The sequence below is a fragment of the Poeciliopsis prolifica genome, unplaced genomic scaffold (assembly GCF_027474105.1).
Source record: "Poeciliopsis prolifica strain line A6 unplaced genomic scaffold, Auburn_PproV2 SCAFFOLD034, whole genome shotgun sequence".
Taxonomy (NCBI): Eukaryota; Metazoa; Chordata; class Actinopteri; order Cyprinodontiformes; family Poeciliidae; genus Poeciliopsis; species Poeciliopsis prolifica.
This window is the reverse complement of record NW_026562409.1, coordinates 4,369,644-4,389,825: the sequence shown is the minus strand read 5'-3', so window position 1 is coordinate 4,389,825 and position 20,182 is coordinate 4,369,644. Positions and strand designations below refer to the sequence as shown.

The window sequence follows — 20,182 nt, the reverse complement described above, 5'->3', positions numbered from 1 at the left end:
TCTAGAAATGCAGAATGACTCAACATCCAACTCCGGCATGAATTTGGGTTTTTACAGAAGCTAAAGAAATAATTTATCAGGAGATCCAAGTTTATAGAAATAACACTGGTTAGCTCGTTGTTAGCGGTAGCATCTTTATCATAGACTAATTACTTAAAAAAGCACAGCTCACTGCTCACCTGGACAGAAACAAGTTGGCAGCCATTTAATGCATCTTTTGATCCCAAATGTTTGAGCCAACCTGAAACTAAATGACTGTATTCTCCAGGTTTTTGAGAACTTGCTTCTGGTTCGTCCTATGTGGCGCCGGACCAACTCTCCCTCTCAACGCCGGGTAAATCCTCAAGATTGTATCTTTTTTTACAGAATCAATAGCATAAATCTTCCTTTAACTTCTGGAGTTTTTAAGATGCTCTTTGTACACAAAACATACTTATATAAAATTTTTACTAATTAGATTACTTCTTAAGACAAGTGGTCATGCTTTTCTATTTGGGGGTATCAGAATACAAATGCATGCCACACTTTTCAGATTTTTATTTGTATTCTCTCACTTCACAGTTATGCACAACTGTGTGTCAGTCTGTCAATTGGATATAAATATAAATGAAAAATAAAGTCTGGACTTTCTCTCTGTGTTTCTTTTTTTAACTGAGGGAGCCTTGGCTCCTTGACCTTTGACCTGCTGGATCCTCTCACTAATCTGTGTGAAATTATTCCAAACAAGACGAGCCCATCACCTTTAACATGATCCACTGATGTAATATAAAGATCGTCTATAATATAAGCAAATAAAACGGGATTAACTTCGATTTAAATCATATTCCAGTCGGTGTGATGGAAGCCAGTTACTGCTGCTGTTGCAATAGGGCCGAGCTAATGTGGGGGGATCAGGTTCTGCTGCAGAACCATCAGGAGGAGTGATAAACCGGAGGCTGGACGTGACTCTCTCCTCTCCTCTCCTCCGCAGTGCACTTGCAGCCGAGCAGCTCTCCGGACAGGACCGTCTCCTCCTCCTTTATGTCACTTGTGTTTGCGCGCTGGCCATTGGAACAGCGGCGCTGCTGGAAGGAAGGCTGCGGAGACGCTTCCGTCCGACTCCACGGTGCGGAGGTTTCCCGGACAGACGCGTGACGGCGCGGACTCTTAATCCCGCTGAATCCCAATCCGACAACAGTCCGTGCCTCTGGAATTAAGATGAGCGCTCCTGCCGCTCGGCTCTCCTCCACATAGCGCCGCATTTCCCTGCTCCAGATCCGTTTCATGTGACTCCTGCGTACGAAGAAGGATGACTGCCACCTTACCGCTGGTGATTCTGTGCGCCTTGGTGAGTCGTCGCTTCCTCTGACTTCTGCAGGACTTAGTCATTAAGAAATGCGTGTTATTTTACGCGTTTTCTGTAAAATACATGCAGCTGTAATGCGTCAATAAACTTATTACTGAAGTTTTGCGTAAAAGTTTCCCTGCTCGGGTGTTCATTGAGGGCAAATCCTGCAGGTGTCTCATGCAGGTTAATGTTCTGCACCAAGGTAATTACCGCCTTTCTGCTGCGTTTTATCCTGGGTAGAAAATGCAAACTGTGCTGCTGGGATTCCCAGAAGACTGGAAATTCTTTGGAGCTACTGAAATTTCAGTAGATTTTGATTTCAAATCTGTATTTTTTTTTAAAGTAAAATAGATTCACTCAGCAAGAGCATGGGACGTTTTTCAAGTTTTCTGCATAAAAAGGTAACAATGAAGCATATAGGGGGCTCTGTGCTGTTCACAGCAGCTGGTCTAATTGGGCTGCAAGGCTCAGTCATCATGCAAACAGCCCTGCATGTGAGGGGACACTATGTTATGACAGCTGGCGCAAGAGAGTGGCAGCAGTCGCTGCACTTTGGTAGAATTAAATTTAGAAATAAACTCACAAATTGGCCATGAAATTGACAAGAGGACAAACGAAGCACATCACAGCTGTGCTGCTTTATGGCTTAATGGTGGCTCCAATTTTTATTTACCCAACTTGACCTAAATCTGTTTCAGCTGAGTGAAAAAATCCAGGACTAAGCTTTTGTGTGTGTGTGTGTGTGTGTGTGGTCAGGTAAAATGCATGTACGGCGTTTAAAGTAAAAACCGAGACTTGTGCAGAAGTGTTGACGATGACGAGGAAAAGAAGAGCAGAGAAAACGGGAGAGCAGGACTGAGAGGCAGGAGAGGAGATGCTGGCTGCTTGGTACATCTGTTTCTGAATGAAAGCAGCGAGAGGAGGGGAGCGACCAATGAGAGTCAGGGAAAAAAAGATGTCTCAGCATATGTGAATTAGCTGGAAATGAGGTTTTACTTATTACATAATAAAAGCCACAGGACATGAAAGTGATACAGGATAATCAGATTTATTTTTCTTCTGAAGAAACTGGTCACAATTTCTTGTCATTTAACTTCAGTTCTTGTGCCAGTGAGTTAAACTGTAAATACGTCAGGAGGGAAAATGAGAAACAAGAGCAGACCAGGAGAAATAAGAAGTAGAAGTGAGTCATATTAGACCAGATCAGTGAGCCTGCAACAGTTTTTTATTGAACGGTGTATTAGGGCAGTTAACTGTCAGAATAAATATGCGTGTTTATTTAGGCCTGTCTCCATAGAAGATGAATTATTCCACAAGTTATTGTTGTTTAGAGACCATTTCTAAGTAATGTAATTGCAAAATAATAATGCAAGAGCAAATAAAAAAAAAAATCAGTAAACTTTAAATTCTAAGAAACATTTAACACTGTAACTGGGTGACATTTTAAATATCCAAAATAAACAAACAGAACAACAAGTAAAATTAATTTTGAAGTCTTTGCACCAAACTGCAGTTTTTAGTTGAAAGAGAGAAAAGAAGAGATAAATCATGACAATGGAAATGACTGAGTTTGCTTTAATATACCATGCGATTAATTAATTTATTGATTATTGTGACAGTTCTATGTATATTTATCTCAAGTGCTTGAGTTACATTTGTGGAGAAAGATTGAGTTTAATATGTTGGAAACATTGGAGAGAGACAGAGAAGGAGCTTTCAATGAACAGAAATACTGAAGCTGAAGTGCTTGCATTAATCACAAGCAGAGAGAGGCTGCGTCTCGCTCACCTTTGGACGTTAAATAGGATGGGCATCTGGGTAATGTTGTGCATACATGACTTTATGGCTCCTGCCCGGCCTGAATGCGTTTCAGGTTCATTATTAGAGCTGATGTGCCTTTAGGGGAGCTATTAAGGCAACATGGCAGGTTAGTGCAAAGTCTTTCCAATACAGGCAGGCATAATGATTTATGGTGAACCTTTGTAAAACAGGTTATCCACCTGGCAGTAATCTATTCCGTCAGTTTGCCTATTTGGTGTAATACGTCTGTCTCTATTCTGCCAGGCGACGTTAGCGCTGGCGTCCAAGACGGAGCGGGCTCTGAACGTTGAGTGCGACTCTGGCCAGTTCACCACCAGCGGGGAATGCTGCATGGAGTGTCCACCTGGAGAGGGAGTAGTGGAGGAATGTGGCGCCGCTCAGACTGTCTGCGCTCAGTGTTTAGACAGTGAGTAATGATTTCTCATGGTTCGCACCTCTTTTGTACATGCATGTGCATCGAACTCATCGGGCTCTATACACGCGACTATCATTTTCAAGCATGTCAGCAACAAACCTTCTCATTGGCAAGTCCTGACAGATTGATTTGTAAATGCTGGATCATCACGAGCTACTGCTTCTGTGCCAATGGGGAATCGATAATGAGGGAAACCACCTCAGGGTCCTGAACAGGGATGGTGGATTGAGACAAATCCAGCTTTCTGTCATATTGTCAAGATAATATTAAAAAACAAATGTAACCGTGTTTCTGCCATAATTCAAGAGCTCACATTTTCAGTTTGAAAGCAGGATTTCATGTCTTTCTTCTCAAAACTTGTAATGCTCCAAACTTCTGTTCTCTTTCAAATATTCACTCTGCTTTCTCAAATCGTTGTCCTCGCGCTCAAATCTCGTCTCTGCTCAGATAAAATCTCCGCTTGTCGCTGCTCGCTTGTGAATCATTTTCTGCATGCTTAGAACAAAAATGCACCGTTGCCTGGCAACCTCTCAGCCAATAGAATCAAAGTGTAATACTAGGTGCGTTTGTTTCCTTCTAGTGGGTGTCCCTGCATGGATACTATCAACTGTAACAAAAAAGCACCAGTCGCCACACCGGCACACCCACTAGAAGGAAACAAACGCACCCAGTGCAACACTTGCATTCTATTGGCTGTGAGGTTGCCAGGTGACGGTACTTTTCTGTTCCAAGCGAGCAGAAAAGTTTTGAGCGCAAGGAGACGGTTTGAGAAAGCAGAGTGAATATTTGAAAGAGAGCACAAGTTTTGAGTACAAGCCTCACAGGTTTGAGAAAAAACACATCAAGTCCTGCTTTCACACTGAAAATGAAAGCACAAGAATTCAAAGTTTTGAGGACTAAAGACATAAAATCCTGCGTCCAGACTGAAAATGTGTTGCTCTCGAATTATGGCAGAAAAATTCCCCATGTAGCTTCAACAACAACACTTCCAGAAGTACCAATGAATGTCAGTGCTGTCTAGGACTTACTCTTGTTGCAATTAGTAATCTAGAAATTGATTATTTTACCAATTCTTTGCAAAAAGCTCAGGTTTTTTCAGTTTGGAGAGTACGAGAGTAATCTTCAGTTCCTAAGTCTTCCCACAGATTTTCAATTGGAATTTGATTATTTTAACTTGAATATGCCATTCCACTGTCCAGGACAGATTTGTCCTAAATCTCAAAACATTGCAGATAATCCAGAGAAAGAGAGAAGGTTTAAATACCTCTGTTATGAAAAAGGAGTTTTCAAAGTTTAACAGACTTTTGAGGAATAGATGAGCAAAGTTTGTGTGAAGAAATATCCGTGTTAGTGATGTTCAGGGTCATTCCACCTTTCCCAACTTACTTGGAAAACTTTTATGTGGAAAACTTTTCTGTCTACCCTTGAATTCAAACTTAATCTTTAATTAAATATAGGCTAAAGTGGTAAGGCAGAATCTCTGACAAACAGGAAATGAACTACAAATCGCAAACTTCTGCACCAGTTGATTGGTTCTGATTGGTGACTGGTAGATCAAATACTGAAATATACAGTTTTTCTCCTTTTCTTTAAATGCATCATAACTTTCAACACTTTTATAAGTCTGTAAGTTGATCAACATACAATATGTTTGGCATTTAACATAATTTAGCAGAAACCTGATACATTTTTGCAAAAACAGAAATATTCTTTCTATCCCTCTAGTACGTCACTAATTGAATAATCACACTTATTTATGCTTTATAATCAATGTTTTTTATGTCAGATTGAAACAACATTCATCTTAGATTTTCAGATTATAATCTCATGTCTTTAGTAAGTGTTGCAAACCTTCATCCTGCAAACTAGAGCACCTGTGCAGAATAAAAGAGTTAAAGGAAAACAGCTTTAAATATTTGTAAAGTTAAATAATCTTTCTTGACAATCAAGTCCAAATTTTGGTCAAAGCCAAAGTAAATTACTGCAGCCCAATTTTTCAATTTGGATATAAGGTAAGACTTCTGTGTTTTCTTGAGATAAAATGCTTGTAATGTTTTAAGTGGCTCCAAATGTCCCTACAGTTCAATTTAAGCTGCAAACCATTAGCACTTACTCTTTGGTCCAAAGCCGGAAAAACATTCAGCTTCAAACAGATGTTCTGAAAAGCACAAATAAATGCTTTCCTCTGCATTCAGGAGTCTCTGTGTTGCATCCTAGCTGCTACTTTTACACTTTGTGATGTTTGTGTTTAATTTTCTAAGCATGCATTAAAGTTTAGGTCGCTGATTTCAGGCATTTATGTATAAATAAACACAGTTTCACATCCCTTGGGTAACAAAACAAGTTTTTAGGATCCAACACTGACTCAGTAATGTCAGCACTGTTTAATTATGAGTCAAGCATTTCTTTCTTCCCTTTAAAAAGTTATTTTTTTCTAAATAAGCCTCTATTTTAGACTTTTTTTTTCTCATTTCCTTTTGCTCACTTGCAGCAAAAGGTTCAGGGAGAGTTTTTTTTTTTTCTTTGTCAGCATCTGAAGTGTGACAGAGCCACAGGGTAAAAGCTAAAAAGGACGCAAATGCTGTGAGCCAATTTCACACAAAACAACCTCATCAAAGTCAGAGTTAGAAAAGGTGCAGGCATGAAATCCAAGCAGTGCGAGAAACGCTTTGAATTAAAGCTCTATGCTAACGCCTTTGCATCAAAAATGTTAGAAATTTCTCTAAAAGCAAACAAAATAACTGATCGACATCATCAGGTAATGCATGCAAAAATATTTTTGATTAACATATTTCCTCAGATGTTAGTAGAAGTGTATTTTGTTGTTGCATAATGATTGCAAACACTCGTTTTTCCTACACTGTCTGCCCTGGATTTAAACGTTTCGCACCAAATCCCACAATCCGTTGTCACGTCTCCTTTCTCTTTTTGCTTTACTCCACCATGTCGTCCCCTCCCCTCCTTGCAGTAACTATGAGTCATCCTCTGTATTAGCGGATAAGATGGTATTAGAAAAGCCAGGCACCAAAGGGCACGATCTGCTCATTTATCATGCATACTGTTACATCAGTCTATCTTCACCCATTTGATCCAGTTAATTAGACCATATTGAAAAGCCTATTGTGCCTCCTATAGTGAACAATTAGTCGGCTCCGCTGTACAGGAATGGTAGTCACAGCTGATAAACACTCAACAATTAATCCAGAATACCCGAGAGGTTGCACCCAATTTCCGGTGTGAGTGTTTTTATTTTTGTTTCAGTTAAAGTAGATATAATCTCAGTGTTTGTGTGTGGCTTACAGGAGCACACACAATAAATAATACAGCTGAGCTGGGTTTATGTTGAGGTTAAAAGCTGGCCTACTAAAAAAAAACAAAATAAAAAAAACATACATCATAAATACATTTTCTGAAGTGGTGAGGTGAATAATTAATGAGTAAAATTTGACAAATCCATTTCCTGCTTCATGGTAAGCATGAACATATCTGTATTTACCATGAGACCCCTTTAATGTGCCACTTCCTGTTGGTTAGACCCCTCCCCACCCAACTGTCGTCTTCCTGGCCCGGGATGTGCATCAGTAGCCCTGAAATATTTATTAGTGTCCTCCACTTCTCTCTGTGGTCGAGGGAAACAAGACGAGCGAACCTGCCGCACTTAGCGAAGCATTCAGAGAGGTTTGAAGTGAAAACGGGCTGAATGACTGAGAAAAGCATGACGAGACGGTGAATCTCCAGGGATTTCAGGAGGAAGGAAAGTGGAATCACAGGCACGTCTGGTTGAGGTCTGGAGCCGAGCATCAGGAACCGCTCCAAACTTTGGATGGAGATGAATGAAGTGAGGAAAAGCAGAGATTTTACTTCAAAGCAGAGAGAAAACTATTAAAACGGGATGCAAAATTCAATCAGTTCAAAATACTTTAAAAATAAAAGAAAAATAGTTTAGCAGGGTAAGAAGAGGTCATTTTATTTATATGAATTAGAAAGAAGTACAAACATCCTGGTCCATTTATGCTTTAATACAACACGGAGAATCATATTTCCAATTGTGTTTCCACACCTGATAGTCCAGTAAACTTATTCAGTTAGGAACCAAAATTGCAACATTCGTTACATTTTCAGCTACACCAAGTCAAATGAACTAAACTCTTTGAGAAACCTGTTCCCCTCCTCGCCTGTGGGGGCGCTGCACCAAGACCTACTGACAGAAAAGACACAAAAACCTCAGAGGAAAACATGAACACAACTTCCTTCTTTAAAAATGGAGTGGTGTAGGATTTACCCACAATGCCCTGCGCTATAGTCTACTTTCTCCTAAAGTGGGATTAAGTAGAACAGCATATGAACAGCTGTTCATATGCATTTGAGCAGCACCAGAGTTTGTTTTTTCGGTCCGGACCTTCTCAAATACGCCAAACTTTCTACAAAAACAAACTAAAGTTCAGTCAGAGTTTGAATTTAGTCAAAGAAAGATCCCCAAATATAAATCTTTAAGCCAAACCTTCACTTCTAAATCTAACAATTTGTTCTCCACTTGAAGAAGTGATACTTTTTAGAATTTTATTTCATCATAAATGTTTACTATCCAACACCAACCTTCCCTCTTACCTTTTCCTAAATTTGGGAACATTTAAAAACACCTGTTTCAAATTTGGAGAAGGTCAACCAATGAAGTGTTGATTAAACGCAGTAAAGTTTAAAACAAACACAAAAAAAAAACACCAATTCAACTGTCAAACATCTGTCCAAATGTTGTTAATTTATCCTCCCTATGCAAAAGGTCACCAGTTTATGTGGGACATTTTGTGGAGGGGCAGAAACGTCCAGCGTCACTAAAAGCTTCCACTCAAAAGAGCTGATAGTGAAGATCGGTGAGCAGTTTCAAGGACATCCACCACTACATTATTAATGACACTAATGGGACCAAAAAAACGCGAGGGGGGCTGAAGTGGCACATTTAAAGTGCAACAAGCCCCCCACTCACATCTCACTGTCCCACCAGCCAACTTGGTGGCTAAATATGAAAACTCTAAATACTCATTTAATCGCTCAGCTGGGGACAATTAGAAAAAATCTCATATTTTATTTAAGAAGGCTCTCCCCATCTTCAACTTTCTTCTTTTAGCTCTGGATGAAAAGTGCTGACGCATAAATTGGGTCCGCACAACTCCTCTGTGGCTGCATATGGTCACGTTTATAAATGTTTACACGCAGGCACTGTGCAGAGAGGGCCCATGCATATGAGCTAAAATGAGCGAGGAAGCAGCCTGCATGCTGCGGGATAATTGATATGAATGAGGAAAGGAGCTTTACTGGTTCAGCTTGACTGCAAAGGAAACAAAAGCTTTCAAGCTCAACTAATTCAAATAATCGTTTACCTTGGAGTTCTGTTGTGTATCTGGAACTCGGTCACTGTCACATGCTAACAGGAGCCAGAGGAAACGCCAGATACAAAAAAAACGAGTCATTTTATTATATAACTTTTAAAGATATGGCGCTAACAACCGCCAGGCCTCGATGTAAATGCGGATTTATTTGCAGCTCGCACTTTATACAAGGTAAGAAGACTAACGTTCATATAATCTATAAGTAAGTAAGACTAGAAAGATAACAAATATTGCATTATGGCGAAGGTACATGTCTAATCAGACATTTATTCAAATATATTTGTTCTGAATTGCTTTAACTGTGTTTCTGAGTGTGTTTTAAAAAGGCCAGACTGCAGGGAGCCGTCGGCATGAAGAAAGGGTTCAGCTGCAGCCAGTTTCAGCAGATAACCGCTCGGCAACACGTTCCTGTGCCCTTGACACAAAGACTGCGTGAAACTGCATCACTTGTTTTGCTTTGTCATATGTGGACACAGAAGACATGCTGTGTAATTCTGAATCACGGCGCAGCTGTGTGACCTCTTTCTGCTTCTTACGCCCTCGTGGGGATTCGGCGGGAAGTGTTTTCAGCGATCGCGACTGAAACACGTCTCTGTCCGTTCGCCTTGCGAGTAAAGAGAATCTAACCCTCTTGTGTTTCCTGTGTCTGTTTCTGATGTTCTGGGTGTTTAAACCTGACAAACGGTTAGTAACCCTGGAGACAACGCCGCACCGTCATGTAGCCGAGCGTGTATGGAAAAAAACTGGCCAGCATCTCGTCTTCTGTACGTTTTTAATGCCGAAACACTGTTTACGACACAAATCCTGTGACATGAATTCAGACAAAGTTGGTAATTTGATCAACAGATTTTTTTAAATGCGGCCCGCTATGAGCCCCAATAAGGCATGTCACGTTTACAGACAAATTAGCTCGACTCGAACAAGTGGAAGTCATGAAAAAACTGGCAAAAACAACTTTAGAAAACAATTTCAGTTGCTCCGTCCCTCACATCTGACCTCCATCATGGCACCTCGAATGATTGAGCGTCGTAGTTGCAAAGGGTCAATATTTGACGGTACATCGGGAGCAGCGCTCTCAGGAGTCTCCAGTTAATCTATTTTACTTGACCCTTCCTCCTGCAGCCGTCAGCACTTTGATTACTAAATTATGTTTTTTAGATTAGGTTTGGGCTTTGAGCTCCGGACCACCCTCGGAGACCGTTTCCGATTATGTCGCCGTCAAGCTGCCTGAGATTCATTCGAGCAAATCTGCTGGTTGCTTGCACGTCGTCCCCTCTCCTCCATACCTGCCTCCCTATCGTTACCCCCATCTGCTCCTCTCTGTCTGCATGTATAATGTGACAGAGCTCGGCTGTACCGCTGTTTACAAGGTGTTTAAACTTCAGCCGCTGCCAACGTTGACTTGCCAGGGAGGTTCAGGAGGAAAAAAGAGGAGTGCTGGGACATTGCTGCAGGGGTATTCACACTGACAATACGCTGTTGCTCAACACGACAAACCCTTAAGCAGTTCTCATGAAAAAGAAAAAAAAGGAAAGCAGCACGCTCTGGAACATATGGAGAGGCAGATAAGAGTTGAGCAAACCTCCCACACGTCAATGCATGTGGTTTCATTTGAGGTTCAGTAAATCTTGATGATTTATGTCATTGCAACCCAAACAATACAATTCCAACCAGAGTAAACGTAGCAGAGTCTTTGTTTTGTAACTTTGAAAATCAAACCCTGGTGTTAATTAAGTGGTTTAAGAAGCAGCTTTTACATTCATTCCTGTTTCATGGTGTCATGCTATGAAGCTTTCATGAAGTACGGATCGTCTCAGGGATCAAAGTGTTCTCCTTTCTGAACCGCAGCTTTCACAAGGTGACCGCTCTCGTGTTTGGCACTTCACAGAAAAGCAAAACGCAAAGTGAAGCCGCTCGTGTAATGAATCTGAGCCGCAGGTTTTTCTTTTCTTTTTAAATCTCCCTCCCATCAGCCTCTCAGCTCGCCTCATGTCTTTGTCAACCACTAAGCCACGCTCGTATTGCACACAAACACTTTCTGTCTCTCACTGTATGCATAATTCAGCAGGCATCCAATTATATCTGAAAATAATTCTATATGAACATGTAATATTAATAGAAAACACAGCGCCCTGAGGAACTCTTCAGCGTCAGACCAAGCTAACTTGAGGTCATCACTTCCTCAGTGATGAACTCTCCTAAATTCTCCTGTTGCCAAATGTTCCTGGAGAGCAAATCTGAAGTGTGTGAAGTAATTGAAAAGCAGCAGGCAATTAGTTGCAACAGCTCTTACCCCTTTTCATTCAGCGCGCCTCTTCACATCTCAGCTGCTTTCCAGAGTCATTATTGCTCACAGTCCTTCCAAAAATCGAGGTGAAGACGCATTGTCAACTTTTTATTTTAGTTATAAACGTTGCCGAGAAGGCTGCATGGTGGCGTGGCATAGGAAACTGAAATGACAACATGCAGTGCAACTTTACATGCTATTTGCTAGCAGGAATACTGACCGGCTGTAAATGATGGAGACTTCTTGGCCGATTTCTGCTGCACAACTAAGTTATATAAATCACAAAACAGTCAATACAAGATGAAAATAAAATGTTTTGGTCTCTCAACAGACCAGTCATTATCTGGAATCTTAACCAGGAGTAGAAATATATTTGTTTTTACGTTTGTTTGGATCCCCGTTAGCCGTTGCCGTGACAATGGCGATGCATCCTGGCATCATAAAAGTTTAAAGATTAAAAATTATGGCAAATTTAATCTGATGTAACATCTCTAACACTTCGCACTGTTATTGTGGAGGACAGAATCAAAACTAACAGAGGTGCCTAAAACTAAACCTTTGCATGTTCTTCTTGTTTAAGCCAAAGCAACGCAGCCGGCTTTTACAGGAAGTTAGAAAAGTTGCATCTAAGTTTATAAACGGTGAAACGACAAACGATAATCTCTCACTTTGTTTGTTGAAATTGTTGATGATGTTTATTTATTAGAGATTAATATCCACCACTATAAAAAATTAGGAATGTGTCATATGTTGAACGGTGTGTGTTTAAAGTGAATGCATTAATGGCGTGGAAACCTTCTAATGTTAAATATTGAGGCAAAATACTCTGGAAAATGGTTGCAGATATTTACTTATTATGAATAAGAATTGTTGAAAGTTGTGATTATTTCCTAATTTGAATTATTCTATCACAATTTGTGCTTTTAAAAACAACTTTTAGTAAAAATTACTTCTGCTACATTACATTTTTCTTACCACAGCTGCATTCCCTTTGTCTCGTTTCTAATTTCAGAATTCAATAAAACGTTTCTTTACAGCGGTATATTTGGGTAGTTTTCACTGAAATGTTCCTTGTAGTCCACTTTACGGTAACTCCTGATCAGAACTGATCAAACAGGGTTATAAAACAGCTTCCAGGCATGTTGTATCACTTCCTAAGCAGTTATGATTGTCATGTTTTCAAGCTTTACAAGTCATTCAAGTGAGCAGTTCAGGATGCATTGTAGCATTGTTGCATCTGACTCATATGATTCTTTTGAGCCAAAGACTTACAGCAAGAGGGCATAACTTTCTGTAAAATTTACCAATGTTTAATTCTAGGTTAAGTCTGAGTATTTGCACAGGCTGGATTTTGTTTGACCGAGGCTGTAGACGTTCACTCAGCGCAGCACAAACACATGCAGATCGATATCATAATTAGGAACCCGAGGCTTTTGACTCGCTAGCCGACAAGAGCACCTTTCTTGTCCTGCAGCACAAATCACTGAGAGCCCTGTGGATCAATGTGTCCTTCCTGCTAATGAATGTGCAGTTAACATGATTAATGCCATCAGATTCACTGTTTATCTCCGTTTTATCTTCTCATGTTCCATCGGCTCTTCTGACTTTTCCTCTGATTCACTTGTCCGGTTTCGTCCTCTGACCTGCAGGTGAGACCTACTCGGAGAACTACAGCCACACGGAGAAGTGCAAGCCATGCACTCAGTGTACCGGCCTGATGCGGATGGAGACTCCCTGCACCGACTCCAACGACGCCAAATGCGTCTGCAAATACAACTACTACTTCAACAGCGTCTCTGGACAATGTGAGCCGTGCACTGTGTGCCTGCTGGGAGAGGGCGTTTACTCGCACTGCGACGCTTACCACGATACCATATGTGAGGAGTGTGTGGACGAGACGTATTCTGACCGGGAGAGCTACCTGGAACCCTGTTTACCCTGCACCATCTGTGAGGAAGACATCGAGACTCAGCTGTTTGAGTGCACGCCCATCAGTGACTCCGTCTGCCACAGTAAGGCTGCTGCTTGAATTTCTGACTCCAAGCTACTCTCATACCAATATTGACAAATCCTTCATGCATGTGTGACATGCAGTTGCATCAGTTTTTGAATTAGTAAGCTTTAGAAGTGACTTAATTCTATATTTTTGAGGGCAGAGAGATGTTAAGGCTGCTCAAAAGCCTGGCCTAGCTTTTGAATTATTCATTTTTAGCAAAAGACCCTAAAAACATAATCCGTAGCTGTTTTTCCCACTACAAATGTGTGCAAAACGTTGTCAATATTCCATGATTAATGTTGAAAAAACACAAGTTCACAACTTAGATGTTTCCATTCAGTAGGAAACACAAATTATGTGAATAAGTTTGTTCACGCGATAAGTGACGAAGAAATGCGCTGCTCTATCATCTTCCAACTACTTCCTGTCGTCTTCTTTGTCTTTTCCGGCAGTAGTAAAGTCCAGTTGTTGATCCTGACTTGTGTGTGATGCAAAAAAAGTGTTTTGCGAAATACACAAATTTTGCTACAGCCAAAACAAACCCAACACCTCTTCGAAAAATGTTTGTGTTTCCATTTAGCAATTTTATTTTTCTAAATGTTGAATATCATTTGGTTTGTGTAAGGCCTGATCTGAGCAGGCGGTTAGTCTTTAACACATACTAGGCATGACAGCAGCTTTACCCAAACACACAAGGCGTTTCCAGCCCACAAAGGGCCGTAAGTTATTTCAGATCGGCGTTGGAAGCCTCATTTAATTCTCAATCACACTTGAACAAAACCAGCGGGGGCGACCTGCACATGCGTCTGCGTGAACACGCGTGGTGAAAGGTCGGGCTTGGTCAGCTGGAAGTTGAAAGTTTTAGCATTAAAAGGTCAAAGACTGCAGCAGTGTCAACAGAGGGACGATCAACAACCTGCACGCCAACAAAGCTTTTTGTCCAGCAGTAAAGGTGGCTTGAAAACCCAGGAAGCTGTAAATTCACACAGGTCAGGCGAGGTGAGGAAGTGATCTCAGCGTTGCTTTGGGTGGCAGTGCTGACTTCTTGGAAGAAAAAAACAATAACTCCCTCTTGATGAACGTTCCATAGATTGTACGCTTTATACGCTTGCTTTCAGCTCTGAGAAGGTTAGAAAGATAGAAAATCTTTTGACACTTCATTGTTAACGTGCAAAGAGCCAAACAGCAAAAACACAAAATGTCACCAAGCAGTTTTCAGAAATGGTTTAAATTCCCCCTTTAATGGACTGTAATGCCTAGAAACGGAGGATTGAATGATAAGATCTGGACGTGTTGATGTTGTGGAGGAAGAGCAAATAAATTTTCGTCCATCCAGTCTGCACCAATATTTACCTTTATGCAAACTCCAATTCACTCTCCGCTGCATTTTATGTTGCATGCTACGAGTTTCCATAAATACAGTCAAACGTTGGCTTACAATATATGAATGTACATTAGCTACAATGCAGCCTTTTGCTGCCCATTTGTCGCCCACCCAGGCTGCTCAACTTTGACCTGCCTGTCCCGCCTGATGGCACGATAGCAGCCATAATGCTAGATGCTAGAGATGGCATCATAAGTGACCTTTTGAAAGAAAAGTCCTGTTAAACAGCGAGTTCGTTCCTATGGGGATAATGGCTGCAGACACACATGCTGTGATGGTGTTACCAACCTTCATGGTGGTCCTTGATAAAGATTTTTTTCCTGCAGCAAACATAAAAATAAGTTGCCCATCTGGGACTCACTTCCTGTTTCTGAATTCATTGAAACGCATGAGAAGTACTTTTAATTTAAAGTCTTTCTGGGAACTTTGCACGCGCTGTAGTGAAGATGCGAATCTCCTCTTCATATCCAGCTGTCAGCAAGTGTCAGTTACACAAAGCAGCGACAGAGATGGAGAAAGAGAACGAGAGGAAAACAGACGGAGAGCTGCAGCATGTGCTGTGCTGGTGTTCTACGGTGAACGGGGTCGATACGAGTCCTGGGATTTCTTCTGCTCGCGCTCAGGTTTCGCTGAGTGACCTCTGAGAGCGCGCGCGCACATACACACACACACACACACACGCACCCCCCCCCCCACACACACACACATGACTGCAGGACACACACAGGCTCTCTCTTGTACAAGATTTAGACTCTTTATGAGCATTTGGAATCGATAGAGCTGGTAGAAATATGGACTTAGGATTTTATCGCAATATTTTGTGGTGCTATTGTGATAATGATAAAGGTTATGATTAAAAAAAAGATTTATCACTTAATTTTTAAGTAATAAATAGTTTTGCAGGATGGCGACTGCATGGCACAGCGTTTAACAAACCAAATCTTAACTGAAATAAGCTTCTTCAGGACAGAAAAATGTGATTTATATCACTAAGCAGCTCTGATTTTTTATTTGCTTCGTGGAACTAAAAGTGGAGAAACTACTAAAATAACATTTTTAATCAAACTGTTTTGTCTTCACTGCAAAAACACTAAATCTTTCCCAGTATTTTTGTCTCGTTTCTCGTGCAAATAATTAAATTTTGTCTCATTTTAAGTGTACTAACTTAAAAGTAACTTTTCAGCAAGATATAGGAGCTTGATTTAAGTAAATTGACTTTATTGACTTCTTTTGTTTGTATTTCCCTTTAATTCATGTAAAGCACTTTGAATTGCTATGTAAATGAAATATTAACTTCACCTTAAAATTGTAAAATTTGTAAACATACAGCATGAGAAAAATGTCTTGCTATAAGTGAAAAAAATCAACCAATGGATCTAGTAATTTTTTAAATTATTATAAAGGGATTATTGATTTAAAATGATCTCCTATATCTTGCTGAAAAGTTAGTTTTGTCTTATTTCAAGTGTCCTAAGATATCTGCACTAAAACTAGTCCAAACATACTTGGTAAGATTTTGAGTTGTTCCAGAATTTTATCATAACAATAAATCAAACATTTTTATTGTGCTAATAGTTTTTTCACAGCTAATAACTGAAAAACAGTACAAAGAACGTGTGCGCTCTTCTCTTCCTCCTGCCAAGTGTAATTCCACTGTTGCATTGTTTATTAAACTCCCGGTGTTTCACACATGTGAACCTTTTTTTTTTTTTGATCTGCAAACTGACAGTCGCCTCGCGCCGTCCAGCCGAACATCTTGGTGCTGTGCAGTTTGGAAAGTTTCAGCATGTGCTGGAGTGTTTGTCCTGAGGAGAAGGGGAGGTTGAACACACAGATAACGCCAGATTTCTCTCTTTATTAGAGAGTCCATCACCTCCCGTCTCTTCCCACAGTGGCCCTCGAGTGGACAGGCGAGTGGAGAGGTGGAAGCTGTCCAGTGTGCATTCAGTGTCTTCGCCGCTGCAGTATAATTACTCCTTCTAATCAGAACACTTTACAGCAGCTTCTCTGTTCATCTGCACCCCCTCCCCACTCTCTTCTAACACTCTGCCTCTCTGTCTGCCTTCCCCTCCACTCTTTCTATTAACGCTCCCAAACAGAAGACAGAGCGCTCACTTGAATAATTTGTAGCATGAGTCTATATGTGTGTGTGTGATGCATGCACGCCAGGCAGTTGTGATAGAAGCTCAGCTGAGACAGAAGGAGAGTGTTTGGCGGCTGATAAAGAGGTCTTTGTACGTTTTGCAGAGCCTGATAGTTACTCATCTCCACCCTGAACTGGCAGAAGCCGAGACATCAACCTCTGCAAAAGACCCTGGGGTTAAATTCACCATAAAGACCTCAGTGGCTCTTAAAAATTAAATCATTTTCCTCCTCGCTCTTGTGTCCACACCCCGGTAATAAACACATCCCCGACGCAGCTCCACTCTCATAAAAATCTCAGGCTGGTTTTATTCTGTTTCATGAGCGTTTCAAACCCGCCGAAGCCAAACTGGGATTGTTAAAGGTTCAGATGCACTGTTCAGCCCCCCTGTTTGGCCGCGGGCCTGCGCTCCGGTCTGCGGCCAGCTGAGTTTGAGTCTGCAGATAGGAGAAATATAAAAATAAGAAAGCAGCTTTAAAGACGCAGCACCCAGCGCTCTCACCTTCAGTCTTATGTGACACATGCTGTGAGAAGATCAGTGGTTTTGGTCAAAACGATACAATTAACGACGAGACCCGAGGACCAGTAATCGCAACAGTTTTCTATATACAGACGGTACTTCAATTTTTGGGTTACAGCTAATATACGTAACTTTTTACATAAATTATTTTTATTATGATGATGTCATGATAGTACGACAGATAAACTGTGAAAAAAAATCATCTGCCTTCTCCCAGTGCTCCCAGTAATAACTGCAGAAATACACCAGCAAGTCAGAAACAACCAATTCCAGCCAGGAGGAGGGTCTTGGTGCCGTCAATCAGACTTATGCTCACCTGCTCACACCTGCTTTTTGCTAAGCATTTGTGGCACACCACAGACTGCCATCAATGCTAATCCCTGTTAGCATAGCCATGAATGATGGCAGATAAATAGTTTTCCTTGAACAATAATTAGTTTCTTCTAACATATTTAGCAACACGTTCACAATAGTGATTAACAGCGCTAAGACACTCCTCCTGGCTCTGATTGGTTGTTTTTGACTGGGATTGTTGTATTTTAGCAGAACGCAACGTTAGGATGTGGAGGAGCTTGATTTATTTTCACACATTATTTCATTTTGTCGCAATATGGTGAGAGGTTTAATAAATATATAAATATTTTAAGTCTTGCATTCTGCAGCTAATAAACAATTAGATTTTTTTAACGCATTATTTTAAAGTCGACATAAAAGTCGTGGGTTTGATGTTTTCCTGTTTTATTGCTAATCTATATAGATTAAACTTAATGGTAGCATGACTGGGAAGCCTTGGGCCGACAAACTGCTTATTAATAATTTAGTTCAGACATAATTTAAAAACTATTCCACATACCTCCTTCCAAAACAAACCACCAATAAGACAGAGAAGCAGATTGAGATCAGCTTTGTTCACCACTAGCAACAAAAGCTGCTACGCTAATTTAGCCTGTGAACATTTCTTTTGAAATATTTAAGATAGTAAAATTAAAAGCTGCTAAACAGTGATAAATAGATAAGTAGGATAAAACATAAGATATCTGTGGAAAAGACAAGAACTTCTCTCACAAACTCTGCATAAAGTTATTCTATCCGCACACCTTCACATCTTTCTTTTCACACCATCCATTCACAATTTATTCTATTTGCAAGCTCATGTTGCATTGCTAATAGCATCACCCAGCGCGGCATTAGCTGGATGATGTATGGCAGAGCTGAGGAAACCTGACTACATCCGAGGAAAGGTCAAGAAATGCATGTAATACTAACGCCCATGTTTCGACTTCTCCAAACAATCCCTCCTTTCAGACGGATTCAAATCAATACTGTTGCTGTAAATAGCTCTCTGCATTCTGCATGTTTCTAAGTATGGCATGCACATGTGCTGACTTTCTGCCTTCTGAGAGATGTTTTCCATGGTTCAGGAAACCAAACAGGTGCAGGTCATCCCATCATCGCTGCACTGACAGGCTTCTCAATATGCACACTTAATTACAAACAGAAACTTTATGTCTATGTAAGCTGCCCATTAGGATCCCATTGGACTATTTAATGCATAACCGTTTGTAAATTATGCAGCGAATCAATGTGGAGGAGCTTTACAGTCTGTCATGTCAGTAAAAACAGAGAATAAGTGCAACCAGTATCTGTAATGGTCCACTAATATTCTAATGCGCCACGTCGCTCTTCAACGTAATCAATAATATAACCTTAACAATCTTTAAGTGTATTTTTTTCATGAGATGGTCCACTAAGTCAATATACAAAGATGATGGGACTTTAATTTCTGCTGCTGTTATCTCACCCTACTAGAAGAGGAATGTGTAAAGTATTTGGTTGTTTCCTACTTATTTTGGATCAACATCAGTTAAAAACTGTTTATTCAGGGGAAAAAACAGGATATTGTTTCTCAAAATGCGTTTCTGTTCAATTATTCAGTGAGAGATTTCAGTTGTTACCAGTGAATAAGAGTGGAAACACATCTAAAAACAAATAAACCCAAACTACCTAACCATTGATGATTAGCAATTACCTAAATGATGCTAAAATAAACCGATGTGGATCAACTATTGATCCATGCTGTTAAAACAATTAATATGTTCCACCTTGAAAATCAAACAAGCTATTTTCAGTTAAATGAACAAATAATTTTAATCAAAATGTTTAAATTCAATCTTCTCCTCTGAGCTTGCATGAATAAAATAATTGAAAGATTTCACAAGAGTAACAAAAATGGATTTATTGATTCATGGTGTAAATTTGTTATAAACAAAGTGTCATCAGCATAAAGTTGCTACAAATCATTTTACTTAATTTTCTATGGTAAATTCCAATTTTGGAAAAATTAGGGCATTGCTTTTTTCTTAAATTCTTTCCTTTTTTATCCATTAATGCATTCTTACTTTACATTTGTCAAATGTTTTCTATATTTTTAAGCGAGGATTTTTATTTACTGTTAGCTTTAGACAGTTTAGAAGCTCTCAGTCAAACAACCTGTGAAGGACAGAGTTTCTTCGGCACAGAGGACGTCACTGCCTCATTTTCTGGTAGTTGGAGCTCACAGGTCATAGGTCATATTGTAGTGTAGCTTCATAGCTTCACCAACACTATGCTGATCACTTAGGAACAATTACCACCCACAGTCTGAAATGTCAATAAAAATTAAAAATCGTACCCAGAATTCATGAGAGCAGATAAGGAGAAAGTCACTGGAGAAATGTGATCCTTACAGCTAATCCTCTGGAGATCACTGTGCTCATTCTGGATAAGCTTCAGGCTTCCCTGTGATTTCTATGAGCTATTTCTGCACAGAAAAATAAACATTCGCAAGACAAGATGTTCCAGATTTTATTTAACGTGGTGGTGATTAAAAACGAGAACACTCACTGCACGGATAGACCTCAGG

At 40.3% G+C, this 20,182-nt stretch overlaps 1 protein-coding gene across 2 annotated transcripts in view; it reads left to right on the top strand.

The window, feature by feature from the left end:
• Positions 1–980: 980 nt before the first annotated feature.
• The window catches only part of ngfra (nerve growth factor receptor a (TNFR superfamily, member 16)), a 35,921-nt gene continuing 16,719 nt past the window's right edge, over positions 981–20,182 (top strand). For both annotated transcript variants that reach the window (XM_055051968.1, XM_055051967.1), the window contains exons 1-3: positions 981–1,327; positions 3,392–3,554; positions 12,887–13,249. In XM_055051968.1, the coding sequence (XP_054907943.1) occupies positions 1,289–1,327; positions 3,392–3,554; positions 12,887–13,249 (565 nt within the window). In that variant the 5' untranslated portion in view covers positions 981–1,288. The remainder of the gene's footprint in view (positions 1,328–3,391; positions 3,555–12,886; positions 13,250–20,182) is intronic.